The sequence below is a fragment of the Procambarus clarkii genome, chromosome 11 (genome assembly GCF_040958095.1).
Source record: "Procambarus clarkii isolate CNS0578487 chromosome 11, FALCON_Pclarkii_2.0, whole genome shotgun sequence".
NCBI classification, from domain to species: Eukaryota; Metazoa; Arthropoda; class Malacostraca; order Decapoda; family Cambaridae; genus Procambarus; species Procambarus clarkii.
In genome coordinates, this window is record NC_091160.1 from 38,066,305 (window position 1) to 38,094,210 (window position 27,906).

The following is a 27,906-nucleotide window of genomic DNA, read 5'->3' on the forward strand; positions in this document are numbered from 1 at the left end:
ATGTTAACATTGTCTATCTGAAGCTGAATTGCATTTGTTGATTTGTTTCCAAATAAGATGTAGTAGGTCTTTTCTATGTTAAGTGTTAGTTTGTTGTTAAGTGTTAGTTTGTTGCTTGACATCCATAAGTGAACTTTTTTTTAGTTCATTATTAACAACATTATTTAGTGTATGTGGGTTGGGGTTAGAGTAGATGAGGGTAGTATCATCAGCAAACAATATAGGTTTCAGAATGTTGGTGACATTAGGCAGATCATTGATGTATATAAGAAATAGGAGAGGCCCCAAGATGCTGCCCTGTGGCACTCCAACGGTTATTGGTAGAGTGGAAGAGGTTGTATCATTGATGGCTACACATTGCATGGTGTCTATCATTTAGATAGGATTGGATATAGTCCAGGGCATGGCCTCAGATTCCATAATGATGGAGTTTACGTAAGAGGTAGTTGTGATTAACAGTATCAAAGGCCTTTCTCAGGTCAATGAAGAGTCCAATCGGAAACTTATTTTTGTCAAGGGCTGAGTAAATTATATCAAGGAGACTAATAATTGCATCGTTGGTACTCTTTTGGGAGCGGAAGCCAAACTGACAGGGGCTAAGAATGTCGAATTTTACGAGATAGGAGTAGAGCTGTTTGTAGATAATTTTTTCAACAATTTTTGATAGTATGGGTAGGTTTGATATTGGTCTATAATTGTTTATGTCTGCCGGATTACCTCCTTTATGAACTGGCGTTACTCTTGCTTTTTTAAGGATATCAGGGAAGGTGTGACACTCTATAGATTTGTTGAACAGTAGAGCTATGGGTGGGGCAAGGGCATGGGAGGTGCTCTTGTATACAATGGATGGGATTTCACTGATGTTCCCAGCTTTGGTTTTTAGTGAGTGTATGATGGACACATCTGTCGGGCTGATTGGTGAAAGGAGAAGAGAGTGTGGATAGCTGCCTGAGAGATATGTGTCTGGGTCTTTGGGATTTTTCTGGTAAGATTAGCACCAACCGATGAAAAGAAGCTATTAAATTCATTTGCCATTTCTAAATCAGTTGACGGTGTATAGCCATCCTTAGAGAGTGTTATTTGGTTGTGGGAGTGTTGTTTAGTTCCTAGGATATTAGAGATGGTATTCCATGTGCTTTTCATGTTGCCTTTTGCTTCTTTGAATCTAGTCTAATAATATGAAAGTTTAGCTTTTCTTATGATACTGGTAAGCACTGATGAGTACCTCTTAACTACTTCCTTTGTAACTAGGCTAATCCTAAATTTCTTTTCATATTCATATTTTTTGTTCATTGATTTGAATATGCCACTTGTGAGCCACAGATTGTTTATTCTTGTCAGTTATTTGTTTGGTAAGGAGAGGACAATGAGTGTTGTAGAGGGTTTAGAGGCTTAGAGTTTTGTAGAGAAAGATGTTAGTTAATGAGTTTATATCCTGTGTATTATTGAATTCAGATTCCCAGTTAATATTGTGAAGTGCATCTGTAAGATTGCCTAAATCTGATTCACTGTGTAGCCTAAATGAGAGTTTCTTGCTTTTTGATGGTGTTATGCTCATGCTTGCTATGAGGAAGGTAGGATAGTGGTCAGTTGTTCTGTTATAGATTACCCCAGATGTAAAGGGAGCTGTTATATTACTCCATAAGTGATCCAAGGTAGTGGCAGATGTCGCGACTCGGGTGGTTTTTGTGATTGTGGGGATTAGCATACAGAAGTTCATGCTGTTACGGAAATAGTCAACTTGAGGGTTGTTTTGAAGACCCAGGTCAATATTGAAATCACCTCATAGAATGATGTGATTTTTGTTGAGATTATTTATAAGATTCCTTACGTTATCTGAGAATAAAGCTATGTTGGTATTGAGAAATCTATAGATGGCACCGATAGTCAAGGAGGATTTAAGGGATTTACTGGAGAACTTGGCAAAGGTATATTCACAATAGTCATCTCTATCACTTATGACACTATTGCAGATGAAGGTAACTTTGTAATATATTGCTGTGCCACCTCCTTTTTTTATTAGGCCTGCAGTTATGAATGGCTTTATAACCAGCTAAGTTATAGAGTTGGGTATAGTCTTTACTTAACCAGGTTTCTGTTAAAATAATGAAAGATCATTTATTACCTAGTGCTGTGAGTAGTGCATTTATATCATCAAAATGTTTACCAAGTGATCTAACATTTTGGTTGTAAACTGATAAGCAGGTGCTATTTAGGAATTTTTTTTTGCAAGATTTGCTGTGTAATACCTGCAATAATGATGATCAATGTGCTGATTAGTGTGGTTATGAGACAGAAGATTTCGATCAGGATCAATATCAGTATGCATGTAGATGCAATGGGGTCACGATACAATAAAAAAAGCAATTACAGGAACAGCTAAATACTAAATCATCTGTAAATAGAAAGTAATTATAGCAAAAGGCAACAATAAATGTAAGTACACAAAAAATAGAAACAATTAGAAGTGGAGTGAAGATCACCGTAGATAGCCAGGAAGGATACATTAGTTAGGTTAAGAGAGAAGACAAAAAATCAGTAGAATGACAAGATTGATATATAGCAAATATACAAGAAGGTATATTAGGTTTATGAAATTATATTTCATTGCTGTTTTACATTCTTGTACAGCCACTAGCACTCATAGCATTTCGGGCAAGTCATTAATCTTAGTTATTTCCCTGGAATATGACCCGACAAATCGTTTAACAACCCGGTGCCCTATGCAGACGAGGAGTCACAATAACGTGGCTGAAATATGTTGACCAAATCACACACTCCTAGTGTGTGGTTTAGTCAACCAGGTACCCATTCACTGTTGGGTGAACAGAGGCTACAGTTAAGGATTGGCGCCCACTCAATCCTCCTCGGCCAGGATATGAACCCAGGCCAAAGCTCCGAGCGAGTGCTTTACCACTGCACCATGGGGATTGTGAACCTGTTGACTAAATGAGCACTCCAACTGTATATTCATAAAGCGAATCTGTTGACTAAATGAGCACTCCAACTGTATATTCCTGAAATTACCTGAGGGTAATTTCAGTCCTCGATGAGGACTGGAAGCCGGCGGCTTGTTGAAAGTCCCCCCCCCCCCTCTAATTCTGTGAGCAAGAGCTGCAACACATCACTACTGTATCTGCTAATGTCCATCAGGCCCGGCTTTAAACCAATTTAACAAATTACACCCAGTTGGGTCCTGCACCCAAGGGGGGTCCCACCTTAGGGTAATATACTCTTTGTCAAGTAACATTGCCTTCTAAGAGAGCTAAACCTGTACGGTATAAAGGCCCATCACAAACCAACATGAACTTGCAAGGTAATATTGTGATTTGTGTGTGTGTGTATTGCAAGGTAATGTTTATGTGAACATTACCGGGACAAGGGGCCCCTGGTAGTAGTTGGCTTTGTTCTCGACGCACAGTCGAGAATTCCGGTTCGAATCCCGGGCGGGACAGAAATGGTTGGGCACATTTCCTTTCTCCTACAGCATTAGGTGAAACCTAATACCTCTGTTCACCTAGCTTTAAGTAGGTATTCAGGAGTTAATTAGCTTGTTGTGGAGTTGCATCCTGGGCGGGGTCAGCAATTCTGCTTTGGAGGAGGGACCTTTATAAGAACCTAATGTGTATGAATACACTCTGGCTTCCTGTCCCCCGACACAGTGAATTATTATTAATTATATCTAGTGAATTCTGTATGACAGAATATAAGTAATTATCAAAAGAAGGTGCCAAGCCAGGGAGAATATGTAGCAACAGAATATAGACACGAGTCAGACAATATGCTTTATTTGTTATCAATTCGTTGATGAATGTTACTTTTAATATTATTTATTTATTTTACTCTAAATTCATTATGCACCTCTCAGGGATTCTCTCACCACCAGGTCTTCCTTAATTCATAAGACCTTAATACCCACTTTGTATGCAAACCTAGAAAATGTAAGGTACCCCTTTTTATCCGTATACAGGGTTCCCATTTTCTGGACCTTTTTTATTTACAGTATTTGTATTTTTACACAGGTGGGTACAGGAACAGACAACTTCTGACTCTCAGTCACACTTTCCATCTGGCTTTTTTGTTAAAAGTGCTTGTGCTCCACTTTTACACCTTGAATTTTTTATTTTTACTGCCAGCGGAAGCTAGTTTATTGTGCACCCCCCATATTTATCCAGTAAACAGTAGTACAACAGGATTACAGCGAGCACGTCTTAATCAGACCTGAGCAGATATTGTACATTGACTTTTACAATTTATCTGCAAACCTTATCATTAATTACTGTATAATGTAAGCTAGTAACACCCTTCTTGCACTGCACCTCAAATTCAAATTGAAAAACTTTATTCATAAGCTGTTGTACATTTATAACTGAGATTACACAAAATTACAAGACATTATTTACATAAGAGAAAGTCATAATAATAAGCACGATACCTCACCATTATAATTACATACTGTATAATCTAGTTTTAGTTTACCATTATACATTTGAGGTAAGTCATTTTATAATAAAATAATTTTCAAATACTGGATATTACAGGATAATTATTAGGAGCTGCTGTTTATGATTCTTGTCTACACAGTATATTCATTACAGTACTTTAATTTATTTACTAGAAGCAAACTATGGATACAATGCACAAATTTCAGTTATCTAATTATTTATAATAAAATTATTTGTCATTTCAGGCAATATACATTTAGATATATATGGTATCTATAAATGTTTTATCACGCAGTATAAAATGAAGGTGAAGTTATACCCAATTTATGTGTAAGTGTAATAAAAACAAATTTTCAGATGTGATCTACACCCTTTCTCAAGGTATTGTATACTGTATAATGTTTTCACAATGTATACATACTGTATAGAATGAGAACACTGCATACAGTACCTTGAGATAGGATGTAGGTTACATCCCAAAAATTTGTTTTTTAATACAGAAATTAAATTATACAGTACAAATTACATATACAGTACTGTATTGGGTCTTTCCTTCGCCTTCATTCATGCACTATGGCATTGTAGTAAGTTTCTCTGCAGTATAAAATGTAATGCACTAGTGTGTGGTCTTGTCTATGTCTACACACTTCACATTTCACGTCATCTAATGCCTCATGTAAGCTGAACTCCAAAGATTACTTAAAACCAAGTTATATTTAAGCTGTGACAACATCTACCAGTCTCCTGATTTTGTTACTTAATCCAACACGAGCGTTTTGTTGCACACCTTTCACGGTGATGGCCTGGCCTCGTGATTACTACTTCCTTGGAAATATCAATTCATAACACCACATATGATTTTGGATGTTTGATGGTATAGATATGGAGTGTTTTTGTGAAAATTGTAATATTGATACAGAACATGCAAAGTATTATGCCGACAAGACAAAGTTACCTTAAACTGCTTTGCTTTCAAATTATTTATATGGAAATGCTTGAAGCATTCTTACATGCTTCTACATTAAGCAGCAGTAAATGTTTTGTTTGTATATATTAACACAATAGGAGTAATGTACACCGAGTCTTGGGGCACCGATGAGGGGTGGTGGTGGTTCTCAATAATACATTCTGGTATATGACTTGAATAACTGAGTATAATTTCATTACATCCTGTTTTCTTTTCTCTATATTATTATTTCCTCCCTTGATGATTTGCCCCGCCCTGTGGAAATGGGGTAATGATGAATGCCTGACATATACATTTACCAACTGTATAATCTCTTCCCATTGCAATGTTTAGTCACAGTCAAGTTAAAATTTTCAGCCAACAAATAAAAACAAAATGCAAAAGTGGAAATACAAAAAACATTCTCAAACCTCTCATATTTATTGATCAACAAATCATATGGAGACGTCTCTGTCCTGGCTATTCCAGTCGCAATATACCATGTAGTATTATTTATGTAATCAATATTTATGAAAGCACTCATGTTCTGAATGGACCCTCTTAAACATTTTACACACTCTTACAAAAACTGGTTAATAACCAACTATCAGTCTTAAGTGCTTAAAAATATCAGGTACTGAATGACACTACATGGCAGAATAATATTCTGAACCTAGTACTCTAATGTGAGGCAGAACATCTGGTAATAAGGCTCTGAACTGTAAGAGTTACAGTTTTGATGTGAACCAAAGATAAAGGGGCACAGAGCAGTATAGTCTTATTAAATGAGAAATAAAAGTTTAACATAGTAGTGAGACTAGACCACAAAATCTAGACATGAGAGGCTAAGCATCATATCAAACTTATACACATTGTATCTTAATGCTTCATATTTTACAAGACACTAGACACTGTTCACTGCTCATTAACTGGTCACATTCATGAACTAATAAATAAATAGTCTTTAATCTAAATTTTTGTAATTGAATAAAATAGGCTGGTTCTTTAATTCTACATATATAATATGGTACAATTTTAATTTCTCTCTCCTTGCACCCACTCATTAATGAACAGATCACAAATGTATATTTTGTCTTTTTATCACAACAGAATGAATTGATTTCATTTGTCCCAATTCTGAACCTAGAGTATCACAAGAGGGAAGAGATTCCTCACTGGTCCCCAAACATCTGAATCTTGATCCGAGTCGTCTACAAGGTCGTCATCGCTATGGCCGTCATTTCTGTAAAATAATATAGTGTGTATAAACAAAGCAATGAGTGATGAGTACCTCAGGTGTACATCTCTCTGCCCCTATACTTGCCTCAGCCCCCATGTACAGAACAACTACCCATGTACTCAATCCTCCAGCTGAACGGCCGAGCGGACAGCACGCTGGACTTGTAATCCTGTGGTCCCGGGTTTGATCCCGGGCGCCGGCGAGAAACAATGGGCAGAGTTTCTTTCACCCTATGCCCTTGTTACCTAGCAGTAAAATAGGTACCTGGGTGTTAGTCAGCTATCACGGGCTGCTTCCTGGGGGTGGAGGCCTGGTCGAGAACCGGGCCGCGGGGACACTAAAGCCCCCGAAATCATCTCAAGATAACCTCAAGAATCAAGAACAAACTGAGTGTTGATATCTGATTAGCATAAGTACTGTACCACATTATCTGAATATCCTTCCATTCATTTTCTGCTCACTCTTCTATTTAACTACAATATGCAGTATAACTTTACATATTACTGCATTGAATTATCTAAATAACAAATTCTGTAATTAATCTCCTATATGATCTCTCTAATAATAAGCTTTTTGGTTAGTCTGAGTGTAAATAAAGACACAAAATCATATCGCTTAAGTTTCTGAAGCAAAATTAATAAAATGATTCAAATAGCAAATATGAACTATATTTAGTCTTTCTGGGTTTTTGCCCTTCAGCAACTCATCTCGGCTTACACCACTAGACTGTTTAGGAGACAGACATCTGACAAGCCTGCTGGCGTCAATCTCAGCACACCTATTTGGCACAAATCTAATTGGACCTAAAAAAGGCTTTCGACAGAGTTCCACACAAGAGGTTGTTCTGGAAGCTGGAAAATATTGGAGGGGTGACAGGTAAACTTCTAACATGGATGAAAAATTTTCTGATTGATAGAAAAATAAGGGCAGTAATCAGAGGCAATGTATCGGACTGGAGAAACGTCACAAGTGGAGTACCACAGGGTTCAGTTCTTGCACCGGTGATGTTCATTGTCTACATAAATGATCTACCAGATGGTATACAGAATTATATGAACATGTTTGCTGATGATGCTAAGATAATAGGAAGGATAAGAAACTTAGATGAGTCATGCCGTCAAGAAGACCTGGACAAAATAAGTATATTGAGCACCACTTGGCAAATGGAATTTAATGTGAATAAATGCCATGTTACGGAATGTGGAATAGGAGAACATAGACCACCACACAACCTATAAATTATGTGAGAAATCTTTAAAGAATTCTGATAAAGAATGAGATCTAGGGGTGGTTCTATATAGAAAACTATCGACTGAGGGCCACATAAAGAACGTTGTGCGAGGAGCCTATGTTACGCTTTCTAATTTCAAAATTGCTTTTAAATACATGGATGGCAAAATACTAAAGAATTTTATTCATGACTTTTGTTAAGCCAAAGCTAGAATATGCAGTGGTTGTGTGGTGCCGATATCTTAGGAAGCACATCAACTTGAAAAGGTGCATAGACATGCTACTAAGTGGCTCCCAGAACTGAAGGTCAAGAGCTACGAGGAGAGGTTAGAGGCATTAAATATGCCAAAACTAGAAGACAGAAGAAAAAGAGGTGATATGATCACTACTTATAAAATAGTAACAGGAATTGACAAATTTGATAGGGAAGATTTCCTGAGACCTGGAACTTCAAGAACAAGAGGTCATAGATTTAAACTAACTAAACAAAGATGCCAAAGAAATATAAGAAAATTCACTTTCGCAAACAGAGTGGTAGACAGTTGGAACAAGTTAAGTGAGAAGGTGGTGGAGGCCAAAACCGTCAGTAGTTTCAGAGCGTTATACGATAAAGAGTGCTGGGAAGACGGGACACCACGAGCGTAGCTCTCATCCTGTAACCATACTTAGGTAGTTACCAGAGTCAAGCAACATCTTCACCCCCCTCCCTCCTTGCAACTGGAGATCTCATCTGGATCACAGATCAACCTACTACTGAAATGAATCACCCAAGTAAAGAAACAATATAAAACTAAATACCATATGAAAATAACTTACCTGGCTCTGCGAGGTTTATAAACTATCTGAATATCATAGTTCTCCAACTCTGTCTCCTTCAGGAATGCATTTAACTCATCTGTTGAAATGTTCCACCCACCTGAAAAAAAAAAATAACAAATAAAAAATTGATAAGAGCGGCATCTCCACTGCAGCAACCAAATGATCTGTGTCACAAAATACAAATTGAGGAGCTGTTGAATATATTAACATTTTGGAACTGCTTGAGTCAAGATGTAATATGGATTACTGTAATGAATGCAAAATTGATGTTGAGCCACACCCTCATAATAAAAACATATCTTAAGGGAAGCTGTTATACAGTACTTGTATAACCTTTGAAAATTTGTGATCATGTGTGACAATTTTTAATTACTATTTTTACAAAATCAAAATCTGCCTCTATCAAATGCTTTAGTTCACAAATGGCTGCAGTTAACAACTTCTTAGTCAAGTTTATAAATTACTTCCCAAAAGCATATATTGTTTTCCCAATGTTTTGTTACTGTTTTGACTGCCTTATACAGGTACTTATACTTTAAATCCCTATCTTGGTTAACATTAACACTTTCGCTCGGGGATGACGCAGCATTGCGTCATCCGTTTACTGGCGGTAATGCCGGGGATGACGCAGCATTGCGTCATCCACTTTAAAAATTCGCCAAAAATCAGGTTTTTTTCCGATTTTTTTGGGACTGGTTTTAAAATGTGCGCCGATGTCTTCCCATTTTCTTTGTTGAGCCTCGTGGCCCTCAGGCGGCTTGGCACATGCCGTGGGCCCATTGTCTTTGCTCCACTGTTGTGACCAATGTCGCCTCCCCTCGCATCTCAAACGTGTGAACATTTCGGCTATTTCCCGTGGCTATATTTCTTACTGCGGCTTTAGAAACTATCTACGCTTACTCCACGATGGATAGTAATCATGAACAAGGCCCTTCCAGGAAGAAAATTGCGAAAGAAAGGCTTGAAAAGGGTGGGAATTGGGAGTGTAGCAGGAAGGCCTCTGAGCACTCACTCACGGCTAACGCGTGGCCCGTCTTCAACTCGTCGGCGGTTGGAGCGTGACCAGGTTTTTTTTTTTATATGCTAATGTTCCTCTAGAGAATTTTATTACGAACCCATTGAGACCAAATTGAAAGACCTAGGACAAAAATTGAGGTGACCAGAGTGAAAATAGTGAAAACATTTTATCACGTTTGCGCGCTCCCGGGTAACTCGTTCGCACTTTCTCTGTTTGCTGCGGGTAATTAGCTGGGCTTTTGGAGTTTATATGCATTTAGTGTTGTAGAGAATTTTATTGCGAACACAATGATACCAAATTTAATCTCGTAGAAGGAGAATTGAGGTGACAAAGTTGAAGAGAGTATACACTTTTCGAAATTAACGCGCGCTTCCGTGACACGCTGGGGCCCATATCGCCCTGTCGAGGGGTGGCGCGCGGGGTGAGCGAAAGTGTTAAAGTGAACTTATTTTCAATGTTGAGATTTAAGCCATGGGTCAGAAGCTGGAACTAATTAGGTAATTCAGCATTCTGTTCCTCCCGGAACACAATCTGAAAATTATTGTATATCAGGGTCCTCAATTATGGCTGGAAGCACAGAGATGAACATAGTGAAGGAATGGTGATCAACTGTCCAACTCTGCCCTGGATTTGTTGCCAGATCCTCTTGCTCGTCTGGCAAGCATACTAAGCACTATACCACACAGGTGGTAACTAGATGAGTACACAGTGCTCCTACCTTGAGGTTACCTTGAGGTGCTTCTGGGGCTTAGTGTCCCCATGGCCCGGTCGTCAACCAGGCCTCCTAGAAGCATCCTAAAATGGCTCCTAGAAGCCATTCTAACTACAGTATAGAGTTCAACAGTTCTCTTGCATCACAAATTTAACAGATTTCCTTATTTGCTTAAGATATTGTTGTAAAACACTATAATAAGAGTTTAATGCTAAAATCAAGATTCCTTGTAAAAAAAAAAAAAAAAAATCCTGATATTCAGAATGTTTTAGTTTTGAATGTCATATTGCAACCAATATAGAAGCACAGAGTGTTGAGTTGTTAAAATTACAAACCTAAATCCTGGAGCTGTCTCAGTTTTGGGCAATGCTTGACCAACATTCTGGCTGACGTTACGGTGAGCTTTGGGGCTCGACTCACATCAAATTCCCTTAATTTCTCCAAACTTTTATTTCGCATTAGTTGGTCCACTCGGTCATCACTCATCTGTGAAGAATATAGTAGTTTATTGTTTCATGATCTTTCTCATACCTTGAGGAACCTACAATTTTCTTATATCCCACTGGCTATTTTACTTTTACCCCTAACTTTTATACACACACTGGTCTTATTTACTTTTTAGACTCTTTTTATTTTGTGATTCTCTTCTTAATCATGTAAAAAATATTAAAGTACTTCATATGCACTCCACACTGGTACAGTACGTACATACAACTGAACGCCAACTCCACCACAACCTTTCATCATCATCATCATCATCATCATCATCATCATCATCAGTACCACGTTTACCACATTCAACGTCCAAGAGGCATCAGCCCGAATGAAATAAAGCAAATAGTAAAAAAAAAAAAGCGTTGAATGTAATGAAACGCCGTTTTCTGGGTGAGACCCGGAAGCTCCCCCGAGCTTATCCAGGCTGATAGGCTAATGTCAGACTTTGGCATCAGTCATGTGTATGGAGTTCTATGGGCCTACCGGGAACCACGAGCCAGAACCTGGCCTGCTCAGAAGAGGCAAGGGGAGCAATGGCCTATAGAAACCCCCGTGTGATTGGAAACATTCTATGTCTGCCATTAACCGGGTCAGGCACCGAGATAGGCAAGCGTCCCAAAACAAACCCCTATTCTGGTGAAAATTGCTACCACAAGCTGAACAAGTGAATAGAACTCCCCTAAAAGAAACGAGCAAACGATCATGACGTCACACGTCACCGCGCTGCTGTGTGCACAGTTTCTCCTGCCCCGGGAGGGGGAAGGGGGAGCCCCAGACCTACCGCGCCGGCTATCCACCATCAGTTCTGAGGCTGGATGTCATAAAATGCAAAAAAAAAACGCTGACTGGAGGGAGGGAGGGAGCCACCGGGTCTCACCCAGAAAATGGCGTTTCATTACATTCAACGCTGGTTTTCTGGGGGGGAGCCCCTTCGGCTCCCCGGAGCTAACTACTCACAGATGAAACAAGAGGGACGTACCTGGGAGGTACGCCGCACACTCCCCAACTCAAAGTCGAGACAACTGGCTGCAACCGCCAACCCAAGGCAACACATGCCCGAATGAGCCTGGGAACGACACGAGATATCGAGCAGCCAGGCCTCTGTACGAACGCCAAAAGCCCCGTGCCGAATGTCAGCTAGGTCATGCCACCTAGACGGCAGCAAGAGCAGCGAATCTACAAATGCCATGGGCACGGAATAGAACACAGGCAGGCCAGCCGCAATAACACGGCGGACAACCTGGGCGACCTTCACCCGCGAACAAGGAAGAGCGAAACTGGAGCAACCCAAAAAGCGTCCCAGACACAGAAGCCGTGGCGCGCAAATAAAAGGGAAGGGCCACAACTGGACATAAAACACTATGCACCCCCGGCCCGACCAACCAAGCACCAACAAACCAAGGAGCCCTCCAGAAAGCAGCAGTCTCATTCCGTGCCAGAAAAGAGGGAGATGGCTGCAACCGAACGAACCAATCGCCACGACCAAAGGAGAAGAAACCCCTGCGCCGGAGGAGAGCAAGAAGCTCAGCGACCCGACCTCGAGAGGCAAATGCCAACAGGAAGAGAGCCTTCAAGAAACAAACCCAAACCGAAGGGGTTACAACCAACTGAGGAGAAGAAAGAGCATGCTGTCCAGAGACCAGGATGGCTCAGGTGGCGCATGAGCAGGCTGGAGGTGAAACAATGCACGAGAGAGCTTACGAATGGCGCAGATATAACACCAAGACCGAAAGAAAGCCGAAGCGGCTCCGCCAGTGCCGCACGAAACGAGGAGACAGTATGCGACAAGATGACGGCCCTGAACCCCCACCAGACATTAAGGCATCCCAGACACTGCCTTAATCGACTGAGCTACGACAGGGTAAAAGGGTTGAAACCGAAGTTCTACTGAACTTACTGGATCCTGTAGCCTCTCCGAGGCACAAACCAGGCTTTTACACAACCCCCCCTGCATCCGAGCTATGTCAATAGGCCATTCTACTTCAGTAGTTCAGTTCTAAGTTCTAAGTTCAGTAGAACTTCGGTTTCAACCCTTTTAACCCTGTCGTAGCTCAGTCGATTAAGGCAGTGTCTGGGATGCTCCCAGACGCAGGTTCGAATCCTCGTCACTGCCCTTGTGGATTTGTTCATTTGATGCATCACGTTAGTGTGATCTCTGTGTGCTGTGACTTGTATTTTTGTCTATATCTGATATGAGAATAAGAAAAAGCAGTGGTGCAAGGACTGTACCCTGAGGTACAGAGCTTTTAACTGCACTTGGACTCGATTTTATATGATTGACTGTTACTCATTGAGTCCTGTTGACAGAAAACTGAGTATCCAGCGTCCTACTTTACCGGTTATTCCCATTGATCTCATTTTGTGTGTTATCCCTCCATGGTCACATTTATCGAAAGCTTTTGCGAAGTCCGTGTATATCACATCAGCCAAAATTAGAAGACAAGAAAAAAGAGGTGATATGATCACTTCATACAAAATAGTAACAGAATTGATAAAATTGATAGGGAAGATTTCCTGAGACCTGGAACTTCAAGAATAAGAGGTCATAGATTTAAACTAAATAAACAAAGATGCCAAAGAAATATAAGAAAATTCACTTTCACAAACAGAGTGGTAGATGGTTGGAACAAGTGAGAAAGTGGTGGAGGGCAAAACTGTTAGTAGTTTCAAAGCATTATACAGTATGACAAAGAGTGCTGGGAAGACGAGACACCACGAGCGAAGCTCTCAACCTGTAACTACACTTAGGTAATTACCAGTTGACTGACAGTTGAGAGGCTGGACCAAAGAGCTGAAGCTCAACCTCTGTAAGCACAACCAGGCGAGTACATCCTCTACTGATTGCATACAACATATTTGCAGCATTTGAATTCAATTTAATTACACTCCAGCCATTCCATACATAATATTCTCTAGAGGTCCTCTTTTTTTTTCACTATCATATGCTTCTCATAGTCCATAACTGGATTATACACCTTAAACCTTTCTCTAATGCTTTTGCTATAAGCTGCCTCAATGTAAATATCTGATCCACACAACCTCTTCCACAACCAAGTCATCCTTGTTCATTGCTGATAGCTTTTCCTATACTTTACTTATCCATCTCATTTGTTCAAATGACAATTTTGCAACTACATGATCAAGAAAACATCAAATACCATGTGGAGATCAGTGAAATTCCAAGCACATGATACACAAGAAACTTAGATTGCTCACTAAAGAATTACTGAACAACACTATACAGTATACTGTATCAAAATTAACACAAAACATGTTAATGATATGGGTACCTTTAATATTTTAAGAATACAGAACATACTTACATCACAGAGGCAGTCTATTTCCAATCTTGTTAAACTCCTTGCATTATTGAGAATTATGTCTGTATATGGAGCAGGTAAGTGACATTTTATCTTGACAACTTGCAATTTGATAAGGGCTGTTTGTCGGAAATTCCCCACTGCCTGTCAAAAGATAAGATGTGGTTAAAATACTCATTAACACTGCTTAAAAAGTATATCTATGGTTTTTAAATTTAGCCAAAGGATGAAGTACAGCGGTACTGTACTGGTACATTACAGGTTTCATTCTCGACTCACAAACAGGGATCCTGGGTTTGATTCCCGAGTAGTTCAGAAATTGTGGGGGCACATTTCCTTTCATCTAATGCCTCTGCTCACCTAGCAGTAAATAGGTACCTGGGAATCAGGCAACTGTTGTGGGGTTGCAGCCTAGGAAGGGTCGGTAGTTCAACCTTGGAGGACCTCGATGCAAGCCTACCATATTTATATATACACAGGCTTCCTGTCCCTGACAAAATTAATTAAATACTGAGGCCATAAATACCTAGTGTTTCTTCCATACTGCCGTTACATAGATTGCACAGCTATTATCTTACAGTCACAGTATGGTTTCATAAGGGATGATACTGCTCATAGCACTCAACTTATTTCACTTTAATCTTACTAAGATATACTTACTAAGATGGGTTGGAAATATGATTTGATCTAGTCAAATGTCTCCTCAAACAGGCAACTCATACATCTTCACTTTCTTTCCCTTACCAAGTCCAATGCAGCACAATGGTAAGTCACTAAATTTTGAACAACTGCAGTACACGGTTATATTACATACCTCATATGGAGCAGAGCAATCCTCTCCTTCCATGGTGAGATACTTGAGGTTGGTGCAGGTGTGGAAAACCACTGGAACGTCTAACCCTCGACATTTAACCGTTAAAGCTGTCAGCTGCTGGCCCACAGCTTGCACTGCACCCGACACTGATCTTGAAGCAACGTTAACCAGGCTCAGGTGCTACAAGAAAAAAGGCTTTTAGAAAACTCTTCTCACAACTAGCATTTAGAATATTTATAAAAAGGTTATTGTTATTTTGCACTTTCTAACTTAAAAAAGTTTGAACCATGTTTTGAGCATCTCTATACAAAATGTTAGTAGATTATCAGTATTATAATGATACTGATTTTTGGTCATAGTAGAAATAACATAAGAACATAATGATAAATGAAACTGCAGAAGACCCATTGGCCCATATGAGACAGCATTTACTACCCAAATAAGCATATAAACTTGTCATATCATTTCTACAATTATCACAACTGTACTGAATCATGTGAAGTTTCTGGGCCTAAATTCAAGCACAGGGGTAGAGCCTGTGGTAGGTGAGTCTTCCACACAAAACCCTAGCCACTCCCTGAACTGACGCTGGATGGGAACATGTCAGTATGAATCCCTCGCATCCAAGGAAATGAACAAGGACTGGCTCAAAATCACCAGGTGTAAAGAATTACAACCGGGAATTTCACTGAATTCACACGGATCCTGCAGCCTCTCTGAGACACAAATCAGGGTTTTACACAATTCCCCAATGCACTCAGGCTCTGCCAACAAGCTGTTTTACCTCTTCGCCCTCACTTCATTACACAGAACAGCTTGTTGGCAGAGCCCGAGTGCATGGAGGAATTGTGTAAAACCCTGATTTGTGTCTCGGAGAGGCTGCAGGATCCGTGTGAATTCAGTGGAATTCCCAGTTGCAATTCTTTTGACCATGTCGTGGCCTAGTCAACTATCACCAGGTGAACCTGAGACACTGTGGTCATCTTGAAAATTGGACAAGGAATATGAGTCCAGAATGAAACAAGGCCCCAGAGTCTCCTGCATAAGAAGTTAAAAAATGTACACCAACTGAAGGGAATATGTCACTGTGTTAACGACCTTGCCTAACAAGGTGAGACTAACACTGATGAGTATATGAATAGATGGCTGAGCATGAACTTGGAATATCCAATGAGGAAGGAAGAATCCAGCACACAAAAGACTCTGGGAAACTAAGTAAGAAAAATTCAGGCATTCCAGGATTAAGCCCACCTGAGGATCTCCAGACTGTCCCCAGCTACAGGCGTAACTGGAGTCTACCACGCAAGGGCTGACAGGAGGCACCCCCTTCAGCTACAAACTTGGGAACCCATTGACACTACCATGGTGTCAAAGACGAAGGGTGAGAGTAGCCACACCAGCACCAGAACCCAATCCTCAGCCAGGAGTGTGAGACGAATGGAACCACAAAATGACGAATGGAACCACAAATGGCCTGAAGCCAGAGCCGAAACACCCAATTTAAGTCGACACACTTGGTGAAACAGCAACACACACCAGCTGCCTACAACACTCAGTTCACCTTCCTTGCCAGGAAAAAGGAGGGGGGAGAGAGAGAACATGAAGGCAAATAGTAAAGAGACTAACCAAGCAGACTCCTCGAGGGTCCAACACAACCCACCTTCAGTCACAATGTGTTACATAGAAATCAGTCATCACAACCCATGGAAGTTGCACAACTTAAGCTAAGCATCTGAGGCAGCAGCTGAAAATAACAAGGACAAAAAAGACCTCAGCAGACAGACAACTTAAGAGCCAAATGCAACTGAACCAAGAAAATCTCCCAAGCGGTACAAAAAGTCTCCACCAAACTGATCCATGTCTTTAGGTTCATAGATTAAATCCCCCAGAAAAACACCAAAGATAAAGGAGACCTCCTACTCCAGGGACTGAGTGCAACTGGAGAGTTAGCACTTCACTATGGATAACAATGATTTAACTTTTAGCCAAGAGAAAACTAAGGCCTCTTACTTCAATCAGAAAGTGGCAAAGGAACCAAACTCAAAGGAATGTGGATCTTGTCATGAAGCATGGTCACAAACTCGCAGCAGAAACTGAAGCAAGTCAAACTGGAATCTTGCAGAGCAGTGGCAAATTCAAACCCTGAACGTGACTTGGAAACTGGGAAGGCTACAAAGGGCAATAAACTCGAACTAAGAAGGAAGGATAACACATGTTCCCAGCTTGGTGGACGAGGCCCTCCAGCTTGGGAACAAGACCCCAAAGTGGGTTAATCGGTAGCCAAGGCTCAGACAATTCTAAAGCAAAGTTTCCAGCACTGCCTAGAATATAGATGGCTCTCAAAAAATATATATATATACATATCTTATGAAAAATGGAGGGTCTGCTGCACTAGAATACCAGACTATTTAGAGCAAATATTATTGGGAAAATATTCTACAGTGACGACGAATATCCTTTACAACACAAGCACAACATGCTTATCACAACCCTAATCTCATTTGCTCACTACAACACCTACAAAATTGGAGCTTATCATGCCTAACACAAAACACAAACCTTGAGGAATTTCAGTTGAGTTAGATGTGATCTGAAGTGTGAGGGGGATTTGTGAAGGTCAGCTAACCTCTCAAGGTCAACCTCACAAAATCTGTGCGTCAGACTCAAGTCCCGAAGTTCAGGGCACAGTGTTGTGATCACGACCAGTTTTGAGGCAGATACACAGTCTTCTTTCACCCTGGTGGTTAAAGACTGCCACTGAATTTGGAGTGTAAAATTGTATATCTATTTACAACACAAACTTTCATTCTAGGTTTGTTTGCACAAACATGCATGGATATGTGTGTGTGTGATGCATGTAATTACTTAAGTGTAGATACAGGAGGAGAGCTACGCTCGTGGTGTCCCGTCTACCCAGCACTTTTTGTCATATAACGCTTTGAAACTACTGATGGTTTTGGCCTCCACCACTTTCTCACCTAACTTGTTCCAACCGTCTACCACTCTGTGAAAGTGAATTTTCTTATATTTCTTCAGCATCTTTGTTTAGTTGAAATCTATGACCTCTGGTTCTTGAAGTTCCAGGTCTTATTTAATCTTCCCTATCGATTTTATCAATTCCTGTTACTATTTTGTACGTAGTGATCATATGACCTCTTTTTCTTCTGTCTTCTAGTTTTGGCATATTTAATGCCTCTAACCTCTCCTTGTAGCTCTTGCCCTTCAGTTCTGGGAGCCACTTAGTAGCATGTCTTTGCACCTTTTCCAGTTTGTTGATGTGCTTCTTAAGATATGAGCACCACACAACAGCTGCATATTCTAGCTTTGGCCTAACAAAAGTCGTGAACAATTTCTTTAGTATTTCGCCATCCATGTACTGTATTTAAAAGCAATTCCGAAGTTAGAAAGCGTGGCATAGGCTCCTCACACAACGTTCTTTATGTGGTCCTCAGTTGATAGTTTTCTATCTAAAACCACCCCTAGATCTCTTTCTTTATCACAATTCTTTAAGATTTCTCACATAATTTATAGGTTGTGTGGGGTCTATGTTTTCCTATTCCACATTCCATAATATAGCATTTATTCCTGGCATGGCATATATTATAGCATTTATTCATGGCATGGCATATATTATGCGTGTGTGTGTGTGTGTGTGTGTGTGTGTGTGTGTGTGTGTGTGTGTGTGTGTGTAATTACCTAAGTGTAGTTACAGGATGAGAGCTACGCTCGTGTGTGTGTGTGTGTGTGTGTGTGTGTGTGTGACTATCCAAGCGTAATTACAGCATGAGAGCAATGGTCGAGGTGTCCGGTTTTCTCGGTACATTGCTTTCTCACTAACTTGTTCCAACCATCTATCATTCTGTGTTTGTGTGCATAAAATATTTTGTTAATGCAGGTACTGCATTTGAGCATGCCAGATTATAAACCACACACATATACATATGTACAATTTGAAAGTTCACTAAAGAAAATGCATACCCATATTTAAATGAATTGAGCAAAGTGAAAAAAAAATATCAAAGCAAGAAATAATTACCATTTGAAGTAAACATGTCACACATACCAGAATAAAATTAAACTGCCATAATTAAATAATTCCATAATAGTTACAACTAAACTACAACCAACCTGTTGAGCTTAAATCTACTGGCATATTTTCGCAATCGGCCCATGAAACTATTGCGCCGAAGAGATTTGTTGCCAACTAAAACTTCTATTGCTTCTGTCACATTAGTACAGTTTCCAAGAGATCTCAAAGCAGGCAGATGTTTGAGCAAGAAGGCAACACCATACTGGCTAATTCCTGTTCCTAAAATGTCAACCTGTAAAATCATAACAAAATTAATATACAGCAACAGTGAAAGGCTTATAGAAACTAAATAACAAATAAACATTAATTCTTAGGCACGACAATACATGCAATTGTCAAGATACAAAAACTGTTCAGGTTGAAAGATTTCATGGCTTCTATATTGTGGAACCCAGGAAGCAGAACGATCATTCATGTACTGCTGAACTGTCGATTTTTAATGAAGTGAAAAATTAGGTAGAAAACCAGAGACCTACTTTTATAAATAATAAACATAGTCAAATCTTTTTTTTTTTAGAAAATACACATACTGGTACTGCAGTGTCACTTGAGATAAACACACATTTTGCGGTGCCACATCCCCTCACACCGACTGGACAAGCAGGCTAGAGTTGCCAAGTCGATGGCACCTGGAGTCTTGCCTAATCTTACAGGTGTGGGATGTAGGAATAGCTAATACTAGCCATCATAAATTTTCTAGTATTATCACTGTATTAAAGGCAAACCTCACTTATTAAAATAAGTCTTAAAACTGGTAAATTCAGGATCTTGATAGTAGCAAACGGCTATCAGGTTGCTGGGTGTTAAACTGCTGCTGGACATTGTCAACAAGAGGGCATCCCAGCCAGACACACTGAAGAATGATTCCAGCAGTCTATCTCAGAGACTACCAGAGGCTCATTGTGTTGCGGGTGATAATGATACTAAGAAGGTGAGGAACTCTGTTATTAAATTCATCATGTTACTAAATTGTGTAATGAAAGATGCTCTTCACAACTTGATAATGGTCCAGAATGGACCAAAATCTCACTTCCTTTATTTTATAATTTGTTTGTTGGGTGTCTAAATTTAGATTATTGGCTATTACAATGAATGAAGGACGGGTAAATACAGTTTAATACTGTTTTATATATATATATATATAGGGTTCTGAGCCTAGGTAAGGTAATGTCTGTTTCCAGAAATCATTTGGATAATGTTAAAGCTGTCAAATCTGTATGCAAAAAACATGTCATGAATAGTAAGAATCTTAAACCAAAAATCCAAAATACAGTACTCACCTAGTACTCACCTAGTTGTGTTTGCGGGGGTTGAGCTCTGGCTCTTTGGTCCCGCCTCTCAACCGTCAATCAACAGGTGTACAGATTTCTGAGCCTATCGGGCTCTGTCATATCTACACTTGAAACTGTGTATGGAGTGAGCCTCCACCACATCACCCCCTAATGCATTCCATTTGTCAACCACTCTGACACTAAAAAAGTTCTTTCTAATATCTCTGTGGCTCATTTGGGCACTCAGTTTCCACCTGTGTCCCCTTGTGCGTGTTCCCCTTGTGTTAAATAGACTGTCTTTGTCTACCCTATCAATCCCCTTCAGAATCTTGAATGTGGTGATCATGTTCCCCCTAACTCTTCTGTCTTCCAGCGAAGTGAGGTTTAATTCCCGTAGTCTCTCCTCGTAGTTCATACCTCTCAGCTCGGGTACTAGTCTGGTGGCAAACCTTTGAACCTTTTCCAGTTTAGTCTTATCCTTGACTAGATATGGACTCCATGCTGGGGCTGCATACTCCAGGATAGGCCTGACATATGTGGTATACAAAGTTCTGAATGATTCTTTACACAAGTTTCTGAATGCCGTTCGTATGTTGGCCAGCCTGGCATATGCCGCTGAAGTTTGAAACAAGTATTGAAGTATGTTTGAAACAAGGCAAATTGGCCACTGGGATTCATATATGTGTTAGCTTTAGTCACCTAAAGTTATTGCTCAGCTTTGTCATGATCTTGTTAAGCCCCATTTAGATTATGCAGTTAAGTTTTGGTCACCAGGCTATAGAATGGACATTAATTCACTGAACGTGTAGATAAAAGGATGACAAAGTTAATCCAATGAATTAGAAGCTTTTACACCTCTTTTTTAATCTTAGATGAGAGATTAAGAAAGTTTAATTTACATTCTCTAGAACATGTGAAGAGTAAGGGGGGGGGGGGCACACAATAATAAACATACAAATGGATGAAAAGTTACAAGGGAGGAACTAATAAGATATTAAATAAATAAGCCCAAAATAGAACACAAAACAATGGATACAAAATGGACAAGATTCAGTAAAGACCTGGGTATATACTGGGTTGGAAATAAGACTGAATTCATGGAAATGATTTAGAAAATGTATAAAATCTTATCCTATGCTGGATGCTTTCTAGTGAATTTATATCTATTCTATATATTATTATTCTATATATTATGCTACTGGGTAGCATAATGGAAGTGGGATCATTGGATTGTTTCAAGCAAAGGTTAAACATATATGTGGGTGAGTTTGGGTAGAAATACATATAAGTAGAGAACTGTCAGGAGAAAGTGCCAAGCCATTACAACTACATAGCACTAAACTGGGTTAACAGTTTTTGGCAGGAACACCAAGAATGGTTACACTAAGACAAGAGTTTATGCAAACTATGGCAACAAGAGTCACTCGACATGATTTGCATACATGCTTTTGAATACATTCTCTAAGATGAACCCCATGAACGTTAACATCCATGTCCAAAGGCAAGCTGACCAACTTATCTGAGATATAGCAGCAGTCTCCTCAGAAACCATATGACATATAACTTAAGAGTGCGAGAGGAGAGAATAAGGTTGCCTCATCAGACCAAGACCAAAGTGTACCATCAAATTTAAAACTTATTTCCTGTATCTTTAAGCACAAGACAGTGAAAGTCAAAACCCCATTGGTGAAAATATTTTATAATAACTTAAATTTATCAAAATAAGAATCAATGAGATTACTGGAAAAAAATTGTAACAAACATGGAGTTAACCTCTTCTAGTGTGGAGCAGCAGGGGTTTAGGTGAAATGATCGCACCCTCAGTTCATGCAGGTGACGGCCTCTTCTGAGCACATGGTTGTCTGGAGAACGCAGACACAATGCCTTCAGTCCTGCATCTGTCACACCATAGCTGTCACGGAAGTAATATATATATATATATATATATACACAAGAGAATTGATATTCATGGGTGATACATTTGTAAGACGACCTCAAATGGTAAGACTGCTGTGTTACCTTATGGCTTATAGGGAAAAGAAAGGAAGAGAGATTTGTCTATACATGAATAGTAATTAATAAAATACAATACTGTGTATTGTTAGGTATTTGATGACCTTTCTACCCACATAAAAAAATTACACACTGCAGTTCCAATTTAACTATGAATGATCAGAAATCATTCATTCACTCCAAAACACTTAAAGCTCTCTCTGAGTGATGTTTGGCAACACTGAGTTGACAAATAACATATATTAACAAAGCACCTTCTACCTACCCTAGTACTCCTGGCAGGACAATGGTTGAAGGAAGGGAAAAGGGAGCTATTGAACTGCTGCCCAGAAAGGGGGCTGCATATATGCATATGCCATTGAGCTCCAAATAACAACATTTAAAGATGAAAACAAGTTAAATTAATTGTGAATTAATCACCACTTGCATAACAGATTGTCATACAGTCAGGAAGATAGTACAGTTGTTTGGTTCTTATAACCCTGAAGTATACATGGGGCTGCCACCTGGTGGTGGGTGGTGTCAGTAACCAGGCAGGCAAATGAGAAGTTAGCAACAGCCCTCTACTGGTGGTCACTTGTAACGCCAAGAGAGGGCTTGGAAAGGCTTCGAAATTTATGAAATGCCACTCAATCGGTCATACTTGGGTGATCTCCAGTGACTGTGTAATACCGTCTCATGATCAAGCCGGGATGACAAAGTTTTTGTGTGGTACTCATACCAGAATGTCATCCTGTTTAACTGTTGATAATCCTGGACATATGATCATAGTTCAAAACAAAGTTAAAATGTTTTGAGCGCACAACTTTCTGGAATAAAACTTCAAACTGAGACTACTAGGAGTATGTACGTTCTCATTCACCTGGACTGTCTTTTTATCATTAGGTGATAGAAAATATGCCCAACCATTTTTGTCCTGCCTGGGATTCCCGATTGTGAGTTGAGAATGAACCAAACTGCACTGCCGAGACCCCTATTTGTTAAAATCCACAATTCCTAATGGATTTTCTAATCACAAAAATTTATAGCCACAAACGTATTGCAGATACAGTACCTGTAGCATATCCTCAGTTCCTTCAGCTTTGGTGCGTACTGGCCCAGTGCTGCCAGAATATCATTATTGGCACCATGCATCACATGTAGAGTTGACAGCTGTGTTAAAGATGACAGTCCAGACACCAAGGGACATGGCACTGCTGCCTAGAGTAGGAAGATAATATACTGAATTTATAATGTAAATGTGGCACCTTTTATCTTTCTTAGCTACAGGTATATTTAAGTTATAATTAGATTGAGACGAAACAGCAACCAACATATTCCTTTAAACTAAACTTTTTGTATGCTAAAGACACTTATCACACTAGCATAAAATGCTAAAGATGAAGTAAAGAAAGCAAATTTTTTTTTTAAGTATGGAAGGCAAGGAAATCCAAGACAAATCTTGAAAGTTTTTTAAGATGTATCCAACCTTGGTTAGAGAGAGGAATGAATCACTGACTAGTGTCACATTATCTTACAGATAATGAAGAAATAAATAGGATTATAAACCGACATTTTAGTCAAGTGTTTACTAGAGAAAAACTTGTTCATTTGCTCAAAGGTAAACACAATATAGAGCAACTAAAAACAGGTAAACCATTAATTACTAGCAGAGAAACTTGAAAATAAAGAGAAAAGGTGAAGTCATGCAAAGCACTAAGACCCTGAAAAAGAAATTTTTAGGGTATTACAAGAATGTAAAAAATAACTGATTCAACATTTTTCAAGCACATGCAATAAATCATAGACTTGAGCACTGTTTCAGAAATGTGGAAGGTTACAAATGTAGAACCAATTTGAAATAAAGATAGATCACTGGCTTGTAACCATTATTCAACTAAGTGTAACATTAACTCTGCAAAAATTACTTGAAGTGATAACTACAAATGTCATTAATACTCGTCTTAAAAAAACAGAGTTGAAAGTAATGAAACGCCATTTTCTGGGTGAGACCCAGAGGCTCCCAGGAGCTATTGGCTAATGTGTGATACAGTATACTATACCGGGGCATTAGTCTATGGAGTTTAACCTACTGGGACCACGACCCAGAACCTGGCCCCCCTCAGAGAGGTTGTAGGGAGCAATGGCCTTGGAAAACCCCACTGTGGTTGGGTTCTTCCTTATTTGACATTGACTGGGGTTAGGCACCCCAGGAAGGAAGGTATCACAAAACAAACCCCAACATGGCAAGAAAATTACAAAGAAAAACCGAACAGAGTGGCAGAACTCCCTCCAGTCCCAAGGAAACAAGTAAACAAGCAAACATCACACTCTACTGCCAGGCCGCTCGTCCGCAGACCCCCTCCCTTCCCTGTGCTGGCTATCCAGCACTCCAGTTCCAGAAAATGGCATTTCATTACATTCAACGCTGGTTTTCTGTGGGGAGTCCCTTCAGCTCCCTGGAGCTAACCAAAGGGAAGGAAAAGAGGGACTTACCCAGGAGGCGGCTGCCACACACTCCTCAATGTGAAGTAAGACAATTGGCTGCAACCTGCGACCCAAAGCAACACAGGAACACCCAGGTGCCAGATTCAAGCCAAGAGGAAGGCAACGAAAGCTGTATGCTGGACACCCCACCGCGAAACCTAGCCAGTTTCCGAACCCTAGATGAATAGGGACGTGCCAATACACTGTACAAGTCTTTGAAGTCCAGGGGACACCATCTAAGTACCCAGTTCAAACAGAAGCCGGACCTGAGACAGAGTGGTCATCCGAAAGGTGGAGCAAGGAATCCAGGGGATCAGATGGGACAAGTCCAGAATGAACCGCAAATCCGCGCAGTCCCGTTTCTGCGCTGGAAACAGGCATGAAAACCACCTAAGGGATGGGGTCATTGCCCAAGTGCACCCACTCCGAGATGACCTGACGAAGCCCAGGGAAAGAAGCCTGCCCTGTCAGCCCCGAACTCCCCGACGGAGGAGGAGCCACCCAATGCCACCAGAGGCCGGATGAAAACCTGACTAAAAATGACGACCAAAAATGCCCACAAACTGTGGGACTAGGCACGAGCAAACAGAGTGAGCCTCCTCCCCATCACCACGTCAACAGGGCGAACTGCGAAAGGGCCGACGCCCTTTACGAGAAGCCGGCCGAAGAACCAGGAAAGGGAACCCTAACACGCAAGGGCAGTACTCACAGGGCGTCTAGGGAAGGATGCCCCTAAATCCCTAAATGCATGCAGCCCTGGTACTGATGAGGACACCTGGCTACAACACACAACACTGCAGGGGTCGCCACGAAGGTATAACACCGCCTTTGGGATTTGAGGCCAGAGAAGACGTCCGCTCCGGACCACATTAGCTAATGAACAGAAGTACTGGGTAGCCAGCGTGGGGAGGGAGGGCTGCTAGGATGAGCGGCATGGTAATGGAGTGTGACGTTTGTTTGTTTGCTTGTTTCCTTGGAACTGGAGGGAGTTCTGTCTCTCTGTTCGGTTTTTCTTTGTAATTTTCTTACCATGTGGGGGTTTGTTTTGTGATGCCAACCTTTCTGGGTGCCTAACCCCGGTCGATGGCAAATAAGGGAAACCCTCAACCATGGGGAGGAGGGGGTTACCAGGGCCATTGCTCCCTGCAGCCTCTTTGAGAGGGCCAGGTTCTGGCTCCTGGTCCCCGATAGGTCGAACTCCATAGACTAATGCCCCGGTCTAATATATCACACATTAGCCCAATAGCTCCAGGGAGCCGAAGGGGCTCCCCACAGAAAACATATTTTTTTGTGGCTTACAACATAGACTTTACAAAACACTGATCAAGTCTGACAAGCATAATCTCATACTTTGCAAACACACTTTAAGTAGATAGTAGTAAAGATTAGTATATTATATACCTAAGCACTGATAAGGAAAGTAGAGTTACATGACATTAGAGGGGACTTCCTAAACATAATTCAGTGTGATAATTGCAGTAGAAACAGGATCAGACGAGAGAGATACCACACAATATATATGTGGGAAATACTGGAAGGCTGGGTCCTAAATCTCTACAGTAAAATAACAACATACAATACTGGAGTAAACGATATGGTGGGAAATACAGAATAGAGCCAGTAAAGGGTAGAGGTGACATAGGCACAATAATCTCTCAGCAAGCGTAAAAAATATTGCTAGAATAAAGTGGACTTCATCAAGTATGTCCTTAAAATATCACCTGTATGGGAACTTGAAAACAGAGGATACAGTATGTTTTGTCCTTCTGTATTAGAAAATTTGAAACTGATGTGAAAACAAAACAAAAACAAACAAACCTTTGCAGCAGTTGCTGTTGCCATTTTTATTGTTTCTTCTTGGAAAAGCTTTGAGAAAGGAAAACTGGTTTCCCTGAGTAACTGATGTCTTCTGGGTAAAAGAGTGACGGAGGCAGCTGTTGGGTTATCCTTGTCCTCTGCTGCCAGACCATCTCCATATGGTTCCATCTGAAACCAAGGTAATACATTATTTACGAGGCCGGCTGTCATTTCTATATATTTTTCGATACATGATTTAGGAGGCCGATTGTCATTCCTATATTTTTCGATAGTAGCCAATCTAAGGTAAATCCTCGGTCCTTTATACCAGGCATGTCTCAAAATATAAACAAGAGAGGGCCAAGTGGTGATCTTTGTGGGAACCTGCCTGACACTGCCTTCCATCCTCCCTGTACCTCTCTCTCATGGTTACTCTAGAATTTGTTTACCATCAGAAAGTTTGTATCTAATTAAACACATTATTTCAGCATGTTTTTTCCTTCTTTTACATCAGTCTTTATCCTTATGAAAGTCGAAGATGCAGTCAACTCATCCCTCCCCTTCCTATCTGATTTTCAATTAGCTTTGTTAAACATCACACACAGAGATCACACTAACGTGATGCATCAAATGAACAAATCAATTTGAACAGATTTGTTCATTTGTTAAACATAATTTGCCTTTCCTGCCCCTACCCTATGTTACTTCTCTGTCATAAATTCTATTTTGTGATGTGACAAGTGATGTTGAAGGTATCGAGAGGGGAGCAGTAAGGGAAGAATGTTGGGTGATAAGCCTCACCTGATTTAGTAAGGGAAGAATGTTGGGTGATAAGCCTCACCTGATTTAGTAAGGGAAGAATGTTTGGTGATAAGCCTCACCTGATTTAGTAAGGGAAGAATGTTTGGTGATAAGCCTCACCTGATTTAGTAAGGGAAGAATGTTCGGTGATAAGCCTCACCTGATTTAGTAAGGGAAGAATGTTTGGTGATAAGCCTCACCTGATTTAGTATGACTTTCAGTGATGTCAGGTTAGGACAACAATCGCCAACCACAGTCAACAACTGTCTGGGCAACACCTGTTCCCCACAGTCTATCGTTGTTACGCTAATGTCAAGCACCGCCTGAAAAATGAAACCATTAAACCACACACGCAACTCTTCTATTCACACATTAATAGTTTCAATGTAATTTTAATAACATATTACTCCATTAATAAAGTGATTACCA

At 40.3% G+C, this 27,906-nt stretch overlaps 1 protein-coding gene across 2 annotated transcripts in view; it reads right to left on the reverse strand.

The window, feature by feature from the left end:
• Positions 1 to 4,305: 4,305 nt before the first annotated feature.
• LOC138363440 (uncharacterized) overlaps positions 4,306 to 27,906 on the reverse strand; it is a 37,299-nt gene continuing 13,698 nt past the window's right edge. The window contains exons 4-14 of one of the 2 annotated variants that reach the window (XM_069322624.1): positions 27,678 to 27,800; positions 26,698 to 26,865; positions 23,468 to 23,613; positions 22,174 to 22,312; positions 19,168 to 19,361; positions 17,599 to 17,776; positions 15,040 to 15,219; positions 14,229 to 14,369; positions 10,746 to 10,896; positions 8,678 to 8,777; positions 4,306 to 6,634 (exon numbers count right to left, since the gene is read on the reverse strand). In XM_069322624.1, the coding sequence (XP_069178725.1) occupies positions 6,535 to 6,634; positions 8,678 to 8,777; positions 10,746 to 10,896; positions 14,229 to 14,369; positions 15,040 to 15,219; positions 17,599 to 17,776; positions 19,168 to 19,361; positions 22,174 to 22,312; positions 23,468 to 23,613; positions 26,698 to 26,865; positions 27,678 to 27,800 (1,620 nt within the window). In that variant the 3' untranslated portion in view covers positions 4,306 to 6,534. The remainder of the gene's footprint in view (positions 6,635 to 8,677; positions 8,778 to 10,745; positions 10,897 to 14,228; positions 14,370 to 15,039; positions 15,220 to 17,598; positions 17,777 to 19,167; positions 19,362 to 22,173; positions 22,313 to 23,467; positions 23,614 to 26,697; positions 26,866 to 27,677; positions 27,801 to 27,906) is intronic. The other variant, XM_069322625.1, reaches the window with a different exon arrangement.